This window comes from Carassius auratus, chromosome 43 (genome assembly GCF_003368295.1).
Source record: "Carassius auratus strain Wakin chromosome 43, ASM336829v1, whole genome shotgun sequence".
In the NCBI taxonomy this organism is placed as follows: Eukaryota; Metazoa; Chordata; class Actinopteri; order Cypriniformes; family Cyprinidae; genus Carassius; species Carassius auratus.
Genome location: NC_039285.1, coordinates 20,576,591 through 20,594,603, shown reverse-complemented (window position 1 = coordinate 20,594,603; position 18,013 = coordinate 20,576,591). Strand labels below are relative to the sequence as shown.

Sequence of the window (18,013 nt, the reverse complement as noted above, 5' to 3'; positions counted from 1 at the left end):
TTTTGACCCTTTTGCTTTGGATACTGGATTACCCCTCTTACTTATCCCTCTGGATATTGTAAGCTCATCGAAGACCCAAGCATGCCCTAGGATTACTCTTGTGTCTTGCCCCTATATACCTGTTTACCAGTGTTTGACCCATACCTGTTATGACCATGTCTCTGTCCAGTAAAAGCTTGCATATGGATCCGCACGTCTCATCGGCTCCCACGTTACTCTTTCTTTCTTTCTTTCTTTCTTGACATTTGGGGAGTAAAGAACAATATATTATACTATTAATTTTCTTAGGAAAATACAATATACATAAAGTGGACTCTTCACATTTTATAAATCATACCTAATTATGCATAAACCTTATGGAACTAAAAAACATGTAATGTTATAAAACACTGAATTTTATTATTTTTTTCTTTTCTGGCAGCTAATGTTGTTAAAATGAAATAGGTCTTGTTCTTGTATCATTTATTACAATTGTTTTGAAGGCAGGACATTACTAGATCAAACATACTAAGCATCCCTGTTTAAAATAAAAGCAGAAGTTTCATTAAAAAATGTTTTTTGTGTGTTAGTATGAATCGTTCTTTCTGAAGTGGAATTGTTTTTCTAGGAGGAGGAACTTCTTGTTATGCATTATCTCATAAAAACAGTGGAGTGCTTTACGGTAAGTTACATCAGGTCTTTTCCTGGTATCCTCACACAGATATAAAAAAGTAATCAGGTTTACTTTTCTTGCTGGTCATGAGTTACAAGCAGCTAGCTGAATGTTTGAGATGTTTATTCACACGCTGCCCAGCTGCTGGACTTCAGTGTACTGGAGTAAACATGCATCTCATTCCTTTAACCACTTGAAGTTATTGTTTGGATGATTGACAGCAGGCCAACATTTATTTCAATTCTGAGTCGGAGTATACAGTACAGTATGTTCAGTGCCAGCACAACATCTCTTTATAAATCTCATACACTGATAATTAAATAAGCTCTAATAAAGATTTGTTAGGAACACATGTAATCTTTCTGTGCTTCCGAAAACAGATTTGCACTGAGGGAATTCCTGTTTCTGAGGACGACAAGACTCATCTTTACTTTCCTATCTCAAACTAATGTTGCCATAGGCTACCTCTCTCCTTCCCACTCGTTTTGCTCTCTTTGTCTCTATTTATCTCTCCCTCTTCTGTCTTACTCTGAGGAGAACACTCTGATTTCTGAAAGCTTCTCCAGTGAGGTCCCCGAGGGACAGATTCAACATGAAAACAGCTTCTTCCGCTCTTATATCTCTCCTACTCTGAACCAGCAGCCGTCACAACATGAACGATAAATGATAAAAACATTCAGCAAGTGATGATCTGACTTCTCGAGCTGGAATCCTGTGTAGAATGTAAGAGTTATAATTTGGAAGTCAGATTGCATTTGCAAGGACTGTGTGGGTTATATACAGTATATATGTATGTATACATATGACTCATGACTATATGACTTTTTTTCTTTTATTTGTATATTTATTTTGGAACACAAAATAATATATTTTGAAGAAATAATTGAACCCTTTTAGTCTATGTAACAGCTTTTTAAGTACAAAATAACATTGGTCCCTAATGATACACGTTTTATTATTCTCAAAAACAGTAGCCACTGACTTGCATTTTATGAATGATCAAGGACCATGGTTTCAGCTGAAAATCTTCTATACTGTTTTACTGAAGAAAAAAAGTCACCTACATTTTGAATGACCTGAGGGTAAGTATTAACACCAAATTTCCATTTTTGAGTGAACAACCCCTTTAAGATTGCATGAACTACATACAATAGGAAGTTTGAATAGAGTTTAAGTGGCTTAACAAGTTTAATAATCAATTTTTAGGGCATAAGAACAAACCTTAAGCAGACGTCTTGATGAATATCAACACATTGTGGTCTTTCAAGCACTGTAATAAAGTGTGGTGTGATTAGTAGTGTGTGGTGGCAGCAAAGCTGTGGGCCTCCTCGTCTGGGATCGGCACCAACTCTGGCTTGACGTTTACTCCTCTGAGGAGCTGTCAACTTTCAAAAGACGCACAGCAGAGATGGTTCACTGCGAGTGAAAGCTTGGCACAATATTGTGAGCCTTCACTGTTTCCATACTGGAAAAAGACAGAGAGGAAACGCGCATGGAACAAAAATGGGTAAAATCTAAAAAATAACAAAAAAAGAAGAAGAGAAAGAGAGGAGAGGGAAAGTGTGAGCAATGATGGAAGGTGAAATTCATTGGAAAGACTGATCTAGTCTGCTTAGGTTTCAATTTGATGTAAAGGTCAGAGCTTCTTGCACAATACTGAAGAAAAAAAACGGAGAGCGCAACAGACAAATGCATAAATTAAAAGAGGGAACATCAGGCAGGAAAGAAAAACAAGAAAAACAACAAAGATCTTTTTGTTTCAGTAGTGTTTTACACAGTCATGTATCTCCTGAAGGGATGGACAATACAGCTAAAACAGTTAGTTCATCCTAATATTTTTTAGAAGAGTGATTTTTTTTCAAAGAAGATCAGTCAAAACAAACAGTAAATACAATTTAAAATGTCTAACCCAAGCATAAAAAAAAAAAAAAATTCTATTTATATTTAACAAATAATGTTTTCCAACGTTTTTCCTGCTGAAGTCTTCATAGTTTCGACACTATCATGTTAGTCATGAGACAAGGAAGGATTGTGAAACTAGTTCAATGAAACAACCTCAATGACCAACTAAAATACAAACTACAATCATAATCATCATGAATATATTGTTATATATCGTCTTAGAAGTTTCTCCTGAGAAATCTCACATCTGCCTCTTTTAGAGCTTCAGAAAAGATTAGTTTCAGCCAACCATGTCTCAGATTGATTGCCATTTGTAGTGCATTTCAGATCTTAAAAGTGTATAAAAAACAGCAGTTTTAGATAATATAAGTTAAATAAAAGGCCACATAAGGTTTACTGAAATAAAGTACTCTTTCACGACAGCTTTAAAACGTGTACTTTGGAAAAAAATGACAAATTATAAGTTTACTGCAATTGTAGTTGTTTTAATCTTTTGTTGTCCAGTATACTTATTTTAATGTCTCAAGCTTTTTGCTTATGTACTTAATTGCAGCTCCATCATTAAAAATGTTATAATTACAAATACATTTAATCCATGACACCCAAGTTTAAATTACATTCAATTATTTAGTATATTTTAGTATATTTAGTAGTATGCCATAAATTCTTGTTATTACATCTGCCAGTAGCTTTAGCTTTATATCTTTTATTTATATATTTAGCTATGTAGATTAAATTACATATCAACTATAGTCATGAAATTAATATGTTCTAGGTTCTTGTAATAGGGACTTTTAAATTGTATTTCTTTTTCACAATGCCAATGACTAAGAAATAAAGCATTCCTCTGGGTATAAAACATCTGATCTCTGGCAGTGTATCCACTAAAATGAGCCAGAAACAAGAGAAATCATTACGCTTTTCTATGTGCGACCTATCAACTGCTTTCATTGTTTCTCATCATCTGCAGCCCACACATACACACTAACAGGAAACACTGATTCTGAATCAATACGCTCTTCTCTGACGACACAGTTCAGATTTAGCAGCCTGAACTCATTAGCTGTGTTCCAAACCCTAGAGTCCAGGCATCACAAACACACTTTTAAAGCAAGGACTGATCCAAACAAGATGAAAACAACATGAATGCTGTTTAAAGAAAAATAAAAAATCATTAACCCTACAGTCTGTTCCATTCCGATGCACTCCTTCTGAGTTGTTTTTGACCGCAAGAAAAAAGCCAGTGGCAGTAGCCAGCGAGACGGCTCATTAGAATTAAGAACAGAGCCAGTATCAGTACACATCTCAGTGTGATCTGATCTGATATCAGTCCAGACCGACACATACTGACCTTTGTCTGAAAATGCAGAAGGTATATGGACTATTCTCAATGTGTATGTGGTTTGCACAAGCCTTTGTATTTTTTATGTGTGATAAAACATAAAGGTCAGCTGTCAACACTGTGAGATGTTGGATTTTGCTCCACAGTGTTTCTTTTAAATCAATTTATTGCATGGTAATAGAGATGCATCTGATTGACTGACTAAATGTAGGTCATGTGATAACACTGGTTTATTAGAAGCTTTGATGTCAGGCTCGTTAAATGTGTTTTGTTTGAGAGAGATGGTTTTTCCTTTGTCCTTTGCTCTCTGAGGCTGTTAATTTGGTCCATGGTGTTTAATTGTACATAGACTGTTGCCCTGTGGTATGATTTTATGAGATTCTCTGGTAAAGTGTTGACTGATTCGTGCCATGTATTATGTTTTTCCTACCCCCTATACTGTGCTGCAGGAATAAGTCCTAAAACACAGAAATAAGTCAACATTTTTGAACTTCTGCTTCCAATTTCCTGAAGTCAGTGTGTTTGTGTGTGTGTGTGTTTGAATGGGGTTTTAGTCAAATTCCTGAAATAAGTTCTCTGGTTAAAGGATTAGTTCACTTCCAGAATGAAAATGTCTTGATAATTTACTCACCCCCATGTCAAGGACTTATTCTAAAAGTGAACTAATCCTTTAACACAACTTCAAGCTATGGTTTTATACCACAAAATGCATTGTGATGTTTATTAGCTTTTACGTGTCTTTAAAATCTAACTTAAATTACTAAATGGGACTACAGAGATTGTAGTGGACATGAATCATTAAACATAATGAACAGGAAAACTCTACTAACGAGTTGTCATTGTGTAAACTTGCACTCTTGCAAACTATATTCAAGAATTCATGTTTTTTTCATTCAGATATGTAAATCAACATGTATAAATTGTTAGTAGTCAATTAATGGGGAGATAAACGAAATCGAATCGGTCTGAAAAAATTAATCATTAGATTAATCAATGCATCGAAAAAATAATCGCTAGATTAATCGTTTATAAAATAATCGTTTATCCCAGCCCTAGAAACAATGCTACATATTTGACATAAAATGTTGATCACACACACACTTCGAAATTCATAAAAAGTTCATCATGTTCGGTTGTAAAGATTTTCACCATGATCAAAATGTTTGATCACAGATTTTATTTTCTGCAATTGTCCAGGAGTCAATGGAAAAGTCAAACTTGACTTTTGTTGAAGGAATCAGAGCGATTACAGTTCAGATTGAGTTAAAAAACAACTGCTTAAAATGACTCCTCACTTTTAATGTGTGTTACAGTGTATTACACTCCAATAATTAATCAAAGGATGGCAACATACACCACCACAGATGTCTGGACTAAGTTCAGAATATCAACTGACCCTAGAAATGTCCCACTGCGGGGGTGTCAAGTGTCATATCTGAAATCACAGTGAGTTTTTCGAATTACATTCATCATTGTAATTCTGGTTTTAATATCTTGCATATAATTGCCAGTTTCAAAAGACCATGTTATTTGCCCAGTGGTAGGGGCTCAACTAATGACTGACAATGAGAAGCTAATCAGATGCTTAGCATGAAATCAGATCTAATAATGGCTCTGAATATTCTCAGCGCTCCAGATATAATGACAGATTTAAATGTGCATCTGCTGTTTGTGATATCACTGAGAGCAGCTGCTCTGTGATTATTTAGACTTTGGTGAGTCTAAAAAAGGACAACAAAGGACGAAAACCGCGAGAAGAAAGATGACTGGCCAACCAATGTCAAATATAAGTGTCCTCCTCCAAAGGAGAAGCCAGAACAGCCTGGGGTGATTATGGGGATTTAAGGAAGCCTTTGAGGGCAGAGTTACTCTCCCTCTCGTCTGGCACACACGTGCATTTTCCAGACTCAGCAGAAACCGCAAGAGGTTTGCACCCGGCATTTGATTTCTAAATGGAAGCTAACAGTTTTTAAGTCACTCCCAGTAGATCTTTTAAATGCCAGATGGAGCTTGATACCTTTACATTTGTGTGTCCCAAATTCGATATCACAACCCATTCAAGACTTTCTTCCTTCTGCTTCAGTGCTGATGGACCCAAATTATCTATAGTGAAAATGAAGAGTCAACAACAAATATTAAACTGAAAGGGAAATTTTATATTTAGTTCTTTAGTTCTGCTTTATTTCAGTTCTGTTTTTGCACTTAAGAGTACACATTCATGACTATGTTTCTTAACACACTTAAGTACAGTTCGAAAAGGGCATATAGCAATGTCAAATTAAAATATTTATGCAAATTTTAAATTGTGATATAATTTGTATTTTTGTTATGCTTTAAAGAATTACACTTATTGTAATGTGTTTCATAAATATAATATTTTCTGGATTACAATCCGCCATCAAAAGAATATATTTGATTGTTCTAGCTGCTGCGAGAAAAGGCTATAAACGATCCATCACCCGCAGGATCTGCATGCGATCGCCTTGTAGGGACAACTTCTTTATGTTTGCAGACGTGACGTAAAGATGCAGTGCCATGCTCGAAATTCCCGCAAAAACTTACCCGAATCACTCAAGTAAAAAACATTATTATAAGCTAACCGTTGTAAATCGGGCTAAAGTATCGCGATAGTTTTGAACACTGGCTGGTTATGTACTTGCTGAAATATTGATTTCAGATAATTTTTAACCAAAAAAGTTATGGACTGCAGCTTTAATATTATATTTAAAGTTGATATATTTCAAATGTTTGAAATTGCAACCTCATCATACATTTAAATAAATAACATACAAGTTACAATAGAAATTACATTAAAGTATATTTCAGCTTACCATAAATGATTGTCGGTACATTCACCAGTACAACTATATTTAAATTACAATAAAAGTAACAATGACATATAATACAATAATACAAAGATTGCTTAAGTTATACTTAAGTGGGTTGAAAAAAAACCACTCATGCTAACTACATTTAATATTAATTTAATTTATAATACATTTTAATTTGTCAGTATATCAAGAATGCTATACTACTTTTCACAAGGATGTCTGTATATCTCATTCTGCACCCTTTGCAGAGAATATTTTTTTGTTATGAATATCAGTTTGCTATGAGCATTAATGCTACCTGAAATCATGCCGCTTGCAAGTGTACAATTACTTCTCTAAATGATCAAATTCAGTATGAAAATAAAATACTGTAGGTCAATGGAACATCCCCACCATGATCGAAAAAACAAACGCATGCGCGTTTGTGCACATTCCACATACTTAAAGCCCACAAATTTGTGGACGCACAAGCAATACCATTGTTTACTGTCTGCATCCCTGAACAAACCCCTAACCCCAAGCATGAACTATTAAACTTTGGCTTGTTACTCATTCAGCACTTGAATGACAGTGACATGAACGATACGTTAAACCAGTGGTGTCAATTCAATTCCAGGAGGGCCGGAGTCTGAGTTTTGTTCCAACACTGCTCCAACACACATATTGTACCGTGTAGTTTTCAAATAAGCTCGAAGGACTTGATTATCTGGATCAGGTGTTTAATTAGGGTTGAATCTAAATTCTGCAAGGCTCCGGCCCTTCAGGAATTGAGTCTGACAGCCCTGCCTTTAAACTATGCAGCTTTCTTCTGGTGAATGACGGAGAGGATGACAAAATCTCATGCACTTTGAATTCTTCAATATATCTTGTTTTGTGTTCCACAGACAAAGAGTAAGTAAGGCTTGAACATTAATTTCCCAGAAAATTTCAATCAACTTGTAACTTCAGATAATCCCTAATCCAAACATATATGTATATATGTATAGGGAAATGTATGTCATATTTTATATATATATATATATATATATATATATATATATGTATGTATATGTATATATATATATATATATATATATATATATATATATATATATATATATATATATATACATACATATATGTATATATATATGTTACATACAATGTTTGTATGTAAAAAAAACAAAAAAACAAAACAAAAACAAATTATAGCTGGGTCGGAAGCAAACAAAGCACACATCTATGTACAAAGACAACTCTTGTCACTGGCATAGAAGTGGCCCACCCCACTCCACAGTCTCAGTGGGTGACTTCCTGTCCAGAAAAGCTCTCAGCCTGAAACACTCCTGCCAGCTTCCTCATAACCCTGATGAGTTTGTGTGAGGGTTACTGTCTCACTTTTGGCTCACACTCTCAAATCTCTTCATATGAATGCTTTTATAATTATAAAAGTCATTTATTCTATGAGTTATGCACATTAATTTTGAAAATGGAGCTGTCGGGAACAATTCTGTCTGTCACATCGAGACAGAGTGTTCGATTGTAATATTTTAGATGCATAAAACATCTCAGGAGCCAAAGGACATAAAGATCTACACCGACACACACCCTAAAATTATAGACCCCCAACACACAAAAAAAGAGGGTATGATCCCAGAGAAACAGAATACTGCCAGCTGTGCAATATGTACCGCATACTATTTTTTATACTATTAATGTACATTGAAAATATCCGTGTCATTTCTTATATGATCTTCAGAATGTGCTTAAGTTCATGCCTTACCACGTGTTGATGTTTACGCCAAGCGAGAACTCATGAACCCGCATATGACAGTTGGCTGGAAACAATGGTTCATCATTTGTTTCAGAAAAACATTGATACATCCACTGTGATATCATGTATATTTCTGTCATGTTCACTTTGTATGGTTTTTGAAGTGTCATATTCTGAGGTCCTGTTCACTTACATTACTCACAGATTATTTTCCTTAAAAAGAACATTTTAATTTTTGCATGAGTGTCCCTCCAAAGTAAAAGAGCCAATTGCACTGCAGCTGCTGTTGGAAGTTTCAAATAACATAGAAACAGCCACAAAATAGTTAAACTTTTGCATGTTTGAGCATATGTTGTGTTTCATTATGTATCCATTTTGTCTTTGGTATACATGCTGCATACTACGAAGACATAAATAGTATAATGAACAGTATGTTTTTAAATAAATATAAGATTTAAATTTTTATTCAAATCTCATATTGACTTACACTGGTAGCATGTTCAGCATTCAAAACAAAACCACTGTCTATGGAGATATTTGCATACTGAGTTCTACATGCATGCACAGATCACCTCAGCTTATCTCGAATTTTAGCACTGTTCTTTTGCTGCCTTTTGAGCACAGCTTGTTCCTTCTGGAAATACTAATCTCGTTATTATTGTCATTATCAGAACACGCTGGCCAAAACTGTAAATGCAGAGGCTAATAAAGCCCTCACAGACCCCAGGCAGTTCATTTAACAGTGCTTTGCTGTGGCATTCCTCTGTTTAATAGTAGAGAGCAGTAAAAAATATGGCTGTGGTATGCCTCAGGGAGCGATTATAGACACTCATACTTTTGTCTGATTTCACTGATGTGATTCTTGTTAAATGTGGATCAGAAATATTCCACTATTTCAGCACAGTTTCTCTCAAAATTGCCGAAAAGCTTAGAAGAGTGTTTAGATGGTTACTTTTCTCATTTACACACTCATTCTTCATGCTGAGGGAGGTAAAAAAAAAAAACTATCTTACATTCACTCACACACTCTTGGTTTGCTTTTATCTCTTTGGTGGGGCTGATTTTTCCTCTGGCAGGACACAGAAGCACAAACACAAAGAGGTTTGCCTTCGTTCTGGTCCACACGTGGCTTCACAGTCTCTCTATGCAGTGTGTTGGTTGTGTAATAATGAACTGCTGGTTGGTTGTGTGGTGTTATAGTTCAGATATCAGTACAAACAGATCAAAAATACTGTCTCGTGGATTGAGATGGTTATTTTAGAACAGCTGGATATCACATGCCTCTGAACTGGATTTAACTCAGCTAAAAGTGAACTATATAAATTGGGCTGTTGATTTAAAGCATTAATTTAGTGTGAGTAATAATTTGACAAAATAATCCCACTGGTCCATATGTAAATTCCATAATAAATTATATTCCTTTTGCCTCCAGTTCAAGCTTAATGTACACCTTTTAGATATCAGACTGCATATATATTGTACATAAATTACAACTAACAAGTCTTGTGGGTTACACTTTCTGTGAAGCCCATTTTTATAACACATTATAAGGGTACTCTTAAGGCATAAAAAAAAGTTTAATCTAATAAATTATTACCACAATTGTTAGTTTATCTAAAGTCATTTTTGCTTATTAGTATGGTTGAATTGCATCATCAAAGGTACTGGTACAAACGAAAAAGCAGCAAAAGGGCCTTTCACACCGCTTTACTTCCAGATCTAAATGTACAGTACTAAAGTACGGAGATGATTTTCGCGAACTATTTCCTATTACCATTTAAAGGGTTGCATTCGCACTGACCGTGTGTACTAGGAACTGACGTAAGTCAGTTCACAGTGACGTCATTTGTGCGCGGCATTGAACTACAAAAAACAAAGCAGAACAACGTTAACAAAAGGAGATTGGAGGATCAGAGCTGTGTTTTTGTTTTGTCTTGAAGGTTTTACAATAATGGACATGGAATGTCGACGTATACATAAAGCAATTGAAAGAACGGAATGGAGGACTAAGAATCTCCAACGACAACTGGCAGTGCTACATTTGCTACAAGTGCCTGCACTTCAGCGCCCATCCATCTATCTCTGTTCATCATACGTGTGAAATAAGTTGACACAATGTTTACAGTACAGGTGCTTCTCAGTAAATTAGAATGTTGAGGAAAAAAGTTCATTTCAGTAATTCAACTCAAATTGTGAAACTCATGTATGAATTTGCATGAATGCATGAATCATGTACTCATGTATGATCATGAATTTAAGTCTTTGGTTCTTTTAGGTGTGATGATTTTGGCTCACATTTAACAAAACCCCACCAATTCACTATCTCAACAAATTAGAATATGATTACATGCCAATCAGCTAATCAACTCAAAACACCTGCAAAGATTTCCTGAGTCTTCAAAATGATCTCTCAGTTTGGTTCACTAGGCTACAGAATCATGGGGAAGACTGCTGATCTGAAGAGTTGTCCACAAGACAATCATTGACACCTTTCACAAGGAGTGTAAGTCACAACAATTCATTGCCAATAAGTTGGCTGTTCACAGAGTTCTGTTTCTAAGCATGTTAACAGAAAGCTGAGTGGAACTAAAAAGTGTGGAAGAAAAAGATGCACAGCCAACCGAGAGAACCGCAGCCTTATGAGGATTGTCAAGCGAACTGGATTCAATAATTTTAGAGAATTTCACAAGGAATGGGGAGGCTGGGGTCAAGGCATCAAGAGCCACCATGCACAGATGTGTCAAGGAAATTGGCTACAGTTGTCATACTCCTCTTGTTAAGCCACTTCTGTACCACAGACAGTGTCAGAGGCATCTTACCTGAGCTACGGAGAAGAAGAACTGGACTGTTGCCCAGTAGTCCAAAGTCCTCTTTTCAGATGAGAGCAAGTTCTGTATTGAAATTTGAAAACCAAAGTCCTAGAGTCTGTAAAGGGCAGTCTGTTACTAGAATCGCACCCAGTTCCGACGGTGTGAAAATGCCAAGAAGTGGGTAGTTCCACAATAATTTCTGGTACTATGAAAAGGTTCCTGCGGTGCGAAAGGCCCTAAAAAAGACACTGGATAATAAAATTGGATTAGATACATTTGTGTTGACTTCTTAGTTATAACTAGCGTTACTTTTTTTAATATACTTTTTTTGAGTAAAATGTTACTTTACTAGTTACTTGAAAAAAAGTAATCTGATTATGTAACTCACGTTACTTGTCATGCATTACCCCCAACACTGATTATAATGCATTAAAATTGTTGTTATGATTACCCATGAGATGATACAACTTATTCAGGTTTTATATATTACACTATGTATTCATTATAATGCCTTAAGGATACTCTTATAATATTTTATAAATGTGGGCTTCATAGAAAGTTACTAAACAGATGCAAGAAATTAGTCGACAGGCAACTGTAAAAAATGTATTTTATTATGTAACTATTTTTATAGCACGTTTAAAGATGATTCACAGTTTTACTCAGAATTTTAGTGTTAAAGTGGGAATGATTGAAATATTTGGTAAAGTTGTTTGCGTGAATGGCAAATGAGGTACATTCACCGGAAAAGGCATTCAGCCAACTGTATTGCAATTTAACAGGTTTCATTTGTGAAAGTGGATGTTGACGGTGTGCCAGACTGCATTGGTTCAGAGATAAATAATAAAGCCTGCTGACACAACAAACACACACCCACTCGAACCCTTCGCATTTCACCAGAAAGGGAATCTAAGGGTGGACACATGTCCCAGGAAGTAGATCAAGACCTTTGATTACTTAAACACACACCCTGACCCAATGCAAAACATTTCAGCAGTATCCACAGAAAACTGCTGGGTTTTGGAAAAAAAGACATTCCAAACAGTGTCTGCAGTTTTTAATTACCTACTGACATTTATTGACATGCAGACTCAACACAAATAACCTGAGTACATCTGTTCTTCTGAGTACCTGAAGCCCAAAATCAGACATGGGTTTTCAGTCTAAATTTTGTTTTAAAGAGTAATTATCACAAAAATAATATACTTGAAAAATACATAACTGCAAACTTCATGTAATGTCATCAGCTACTTATTGTGTGTTAATTTCACATAAATTAAAATTCATTATAGTTTTAAATTAAATTACATACTATTACCTGTACTTTATACTGCTGACCCACTTAAGTATGACTTAACTACATCTCACATAAAATGTACTCTCTTTAAGTACACTTAAGTATCCTTTTATTTCATTATTACATTATCTGCGAGTAGCTTTTAAAAATATACTTTAATTGTTTGAAGTACACTATAAGTCACGAGGTAAGGCAGTACAAATCACATGCATTCTTTTGCTATACTCTATATATAGCCCAGCCAAAGGAAAGAAAACCATATTCGAGATCTCTTTGATGCCTGTTTCACACTTTACACAAAAGCATTGTGTAAGTAGAGCAGCAGACCAACATTGTTCTTTCAAACAACATCTTCAGCTCTACAATTCTGAGATCTCCTTTAAGAATTATTAAATACCCTCTGAGCTGTAGATGTTGCAGAGTCACATGTGGCTTTGCATTGTAGTTTCTCTAATCAGCTCTGCACTTACTGATCATGAGGAAAGCATGTGCATGTGAGAAAGAATGTACTATATGTGTGTAGGGTGGGACGGAAATGTCTGGCAGCTATTCCACTGCGAACCTTGCTCCTCATGCTTTATGAATCTAAGGCAAACCAGTCTGCAGCGGATTACTGCAATCTGCAATACTTTACTGGGACTGTACAGAATCTTTCCACCACTGCAGTCCAGGCACCTTGAATTACGTTTTTATTCAAGGAGTAGGCCCATCTAATCTTCTAATTAACCACCAGCGCATTCAAGCAGCCATTTACATTACAGTGTCAGTTGTTCCTGCATCTTTCCACCTCCTCAACTCCATCTCTACAGTGTCTTGCCCTGTATAATAAACTCAATGCATTAGTAGTCCCATATGGGGGATATAAGAGCTTGAACTGAGTATCCTCCAGTGCAGATAGAAATCTAAACACATTTAACCAATCATCTATTCTCCAAACTGCTTTTTCTATCAATACCTCGTGCCACAACCAAAAAAACACCTTGGATGGATGGTCAGTCTGTCAAATGGATAAAAACATGTTTAAAACCTTTACAGCTCAGTGATTAGATAGTCGTCAGAACTGATGAAACTGCAATTTGAAAATGCCAAAATTGCAGTTAACTGTACTGCAACTAGACATCTGGATATGTGTTTGGTTATAACAGTCTTCTCCATCATTTGATAAATTACTGCTGCTGGTTTCCAGTCCAAGAAGGCATATAAAAAAACCTGCGTGCCCATGTTCCCTCAAGTTATGCTGCCCGACCAATCAGCATGTAACTGTCAATTTCCATCAGAATTTGCCATTTTTTTGCCAGTGGATTCGGGAGGTCTGTGGCCATGTCTTCTGAGGCTGAAACTGGAGGCAAACTGGTGGATTATTCAGCCAAGATGGAGAGAAAACAAACAGCAGACTTGATCAGCCAATGGAATACCAGAAACATGAAAGAACATCTCCCTCTCCAGTCCACAACTCCAGAAATCTTTTTAGGGAGACCTCCGGCCAAACCTCACAGTAGCTGAAGAACTCAAGCTTTCCCTCAGAGGGCCACACAACTGAGACAGTCTGTCAGACGCCCCACCAATGTAATGACTTACACATACAACTTGCACTACCACATTTACGCTTCATCAGCAATGGAGTCCTGCAGTTAAAGGAATAGTTCTGCCAAATGTAAAGATTAAAAGTTCTCAGTTATGTATCTTTAAAGGCTGTTATCATTATTACATGAACATATACACATAGCATAGCTAACATCATTAGGCGTTGGAAGGATCTGGTTTTCTGAGCACAGTTGCTGCAGTCTCTATTGAAACTCTAGAAGATACTCAGCAGGAGAATCTGCCTGTAAGTCTTTTTACAGCTCCTTCAGTGAGATTACACTTATTATTTATCGTGACCACATGGTTGTTTCAGATTTGTATGCCAGTTTGTATCATAAGCAGTTCAAGTCTGTGAACCTTGCCAGCAATAAACCAAAAAAAAAAAAAAAAAAAGTGCGGCTGTTCAGTTTTCCACTGCCCTTGCATTCAGCCAGCTCAAATATCACAGATTAACTTCTCCTCGGAGAGCAAAACGCAAAACCTCAGACACAAAGCCCTGAAGAGATGCCACAAGCACTTGGCGGATGGGCGACCTGTCACAGGCTGTCACGCCGGGCGAGGAAGATGAGTACGATGATGAATGTTAAATGTGTTAATGAGAAAAGTAGCCACACGTGCCTGTGCTCGCCTGCACCGCCAGACAGCTGTGAATAGAGTTTGAAAAACAACAACAACAACAACAACAACAAAAAAAAAAAACAACGAGAATGAGAGGACTGATCCCTTACCTGGAGAGATCTCTCCTTCACTCTGTTCCCCAGAATCTGAGTCCATCTTTCCACGAAAAAACCTCTCCACTCTTCTCCTCTTCTCTTTTCACTACTTCCTCTGTTTCTGTCTGTCTCTGTGCTGTCTCCCTGCACTGGAAACTGTTTTCTTGAGCTTTAATGCACCAGCTCTCCGTGTTTAGAATATAACTGACTCAATGAGTGCACACTGTTTGCAGAGCGCCTTTTCTGTGCAGTCAGACTGCCTTTTTTCACTGACACTCACTTGCTTCCACTTTCTCCTCTCATTTGCTTCCTTCCCCTCTCTCTCTCTCTCTCTCTCTCTCTCTTTCTGTGTCCCTCCTCCCCCTTCTCCCCTCAGCTCGACATTGTTATGCCTACAAAAACATTAAGAAGAGGAAAACTCTGCCTCTCCCTCTGAGCTGATTTCTTGCCTGTGCAGAAGGTTTTGTATGTTGAAGAGGTTTTTTCATTCAGTCATATTGCTGGGTGCTTTTTAAGGGGCAACTTCAGTATTTAATGTTAGCAAATGCTTTTCAGATGGACAAGTGAATCAGAAATGACAGCGGTGTTGGTGCTGTATTAGAGTGACGGTGCCACATCAACCAGCTCAAAAATAATAGAGAGACAAAGTGACTAGGTGCCATCAACAGGTCAATGCTAGTTTAGCTGGTTTAGTTAGCCCCTGCTGGTAGGTGATATAACTACACCATTATAGGGGGGAAAGCATCTTTCTCTTTTGATGGTCATTTGAAGTAGTTGCATATTGTGTATATAAAATAGATTTTGAACCATGTCTTGATTGTTTTCCTCTGTTTTCTGCCTTTTATATACGGCTCTGTATAGTCACTATAAGGGTTTGGAATTGTGTGCGTTCTTGCTGTACCATCAGTCAATTAGTGTCAGTGAATGTCATTTCCCAACAGCTTTTGATTGATTAGTCATAACCCATAAGCCTGAATTTAGATAGATTTTTGTACCTCCAAAAGTGATAAGTAGCCTACAGATATATTCAAGTATAGCAAAAACCTTAGAGGATGTATTCATGTAAGTATCTCATCTACTTGAATAGAACAAAATCATTTGTTTAAATTATATTTCAATAACATATTTTAAACCGTATTTTAAAATCTGACACCAACCAGTGTTCGATTTAAAGGGAGATGTGAGGAAAACAACAACAACAACAACAACAAACCTTGCCAAAAGCATCCCCCTGTAAAACCATCCAATTTAGATTAATAGTGTACTGTTTTATATAAAGCATCTAATGCAACTATTTATACTTTTTTACATATGATAATGTACAAGATAAAAATAATTGCTATTGGCCAATCAGATCTGAAAATTTCAATGAACTATGCACAAGATCAAATAAGTATTTGTCTGATTTGCACTCTTTAAAAAAGGCCAAGAGGATGGTGCAAAAACAAGAGAACAGAAGGTAAGTCGACTGTCTTTTAGGACATTCCCCTAATGTGACATTAGAAAGAATAATGGATATAAATACATTGATTCAATAAGGAATCATTGTCAAGGCTGCATTGAATTGTTGAAAATGAATCCAATCACCAAGGTACATGCATATTCTAGGTATATGTATCTGTGAAAAAAGTCAGGTTTTAGTCCCTGAAGTTTTGAGCAAATAATCTGCGTCAAGAGACAACAATTCAAACAATGAAGGGAGAGAAATTATTACCATTAGAAATGAGCACCCTCTCTTAATCATCCACTGTGAAAGCTTAGGTGCGCAGAAAAGTATGGGGCTCAAAAATAATGGTTATTTGGAACTCACTTTAAGAGTTATTTTTATTAAGAATGACAAGAAGAATGGGAATGACTTTAGAGGCAGTAATGTTTAGACTATATAAACACTTCCCAAAGTGAAGTGCCCTTCGATTAATTCCATTAATCAGGTTGGTTGGTACACAGGGGAGTGTGTGTAAGAGAGAGTCTGGTGCTTAGTCATATGAGACTACAGTCACTTAAGTACATCATTAATTTTAAAATGACTTCTATTAAATTTGAAATATGGTTCAAGTGTACTGTCGAATTTACTGACAAGCATTTATGGTAAACAAAAAATGTCATTAACAATATAAATAACAGTTACATTTACACATTTTTAATAATGAAGTTGCAATTTAATTAATGTTTTATGTGTTAACTTTAAATGTAAAAGTAGGTAGTGTTGTAGTGGTTGTAGTAAGTGTTTCAGAATGTTAGTCAACACATTAAAATGAGTTGAAATGTATTCAAAAGCATGACAAATCATTAATAAAACAATGCAAATGTACTTCAGACTGGCGCTTATGATGTGTAAACACAAGTTTACTTTTTATGTGTAAGGCTGGACTACAAACTCCATAGCATTACAATTTCTGCAATTCATATGTCTTCAAGTAGACCCTCTTTTGGTCTCAAATATACAAGTGATTCAAATAAACCTCACACATCTGTCTGCTGAAAACTCCGCCTATATGAAATATTGGTCCAACAATCCTGTTCTACATTACTGCAAATTAAAGTAAAATATACTCTGATTGTGGTGAGGCTCGCAGAATTGAGTTTTCTTCAGAAGCTTCTGTCTGTCTGAGCAGCTGTCATTGTGTCTGTCCGTTGATCTGTTTGTCCTTCAGGAGTTTCTGATAGCTCGTGGCTCTCAGCAGGGTCAGTGTGGTGGCAGATGGCATGGAGGTGCCTCAGGCTGAGGGTGTGTGGGGTCAGCTGTCACATCTTAATAGACAGATGGTCATGAACTTTCTCTCTATGAGTCAAATTTATGTCCCAGCTCAGTCCAATGAAGCAGTCAATCGCCTCAAACCACTCACGCTAAAGTTCAGTTTAAGTCTGATGGTAAAAACATTCATAGGTAAAGATGCTGTAGTTTTTGTCCAATCACAGCCGACTCTTCGTCATTCTTTACCTTTCATTGTATTTGGTGGAACATGTTTTAGTTCCTGTTGGGTTTTCAAGGCTACAAATGTGCTGGCTGTATTCTTGACATTTGACGTCTGTGTTTGCGAAAGTTTATTCTGGTTGATTTTCTACTTTCCACAAAAAGGTAAAACATTTTTATTTTTTGCCATGAAAACCTTTATTGTTGATGTAATT

The 18,013-nt window shown here is 36.3% G+C and overlaps 1 protein-coding gene across 1 annotated transcript in view; it reads right to left on the bottom strand.

The window, feature by feature from the left end:
- Positions 1-15,214, bottom strand: part of LOC113061869 (tumor necrosis factor alpha-induced protein 8-like protein 3) — a 36,824-nt gene extending 21,610 nt beyond the window's left edge. Inside the window, exon 1 of the mRNA XM_026231350.1 lies at positions 14,900-15,214. Within this exon, the coding sequence (XP_026087135.1) occupies positions 14,900-14,945 (46 nt within the window). The 5' untranslated portion in view covers positions 14,946-15,214. The remainder of the gene's footprint in view (positions 1-14,899) is intronic.
- Positions 15,215-18,013: the final 2,799 nt, after the last annotated feature.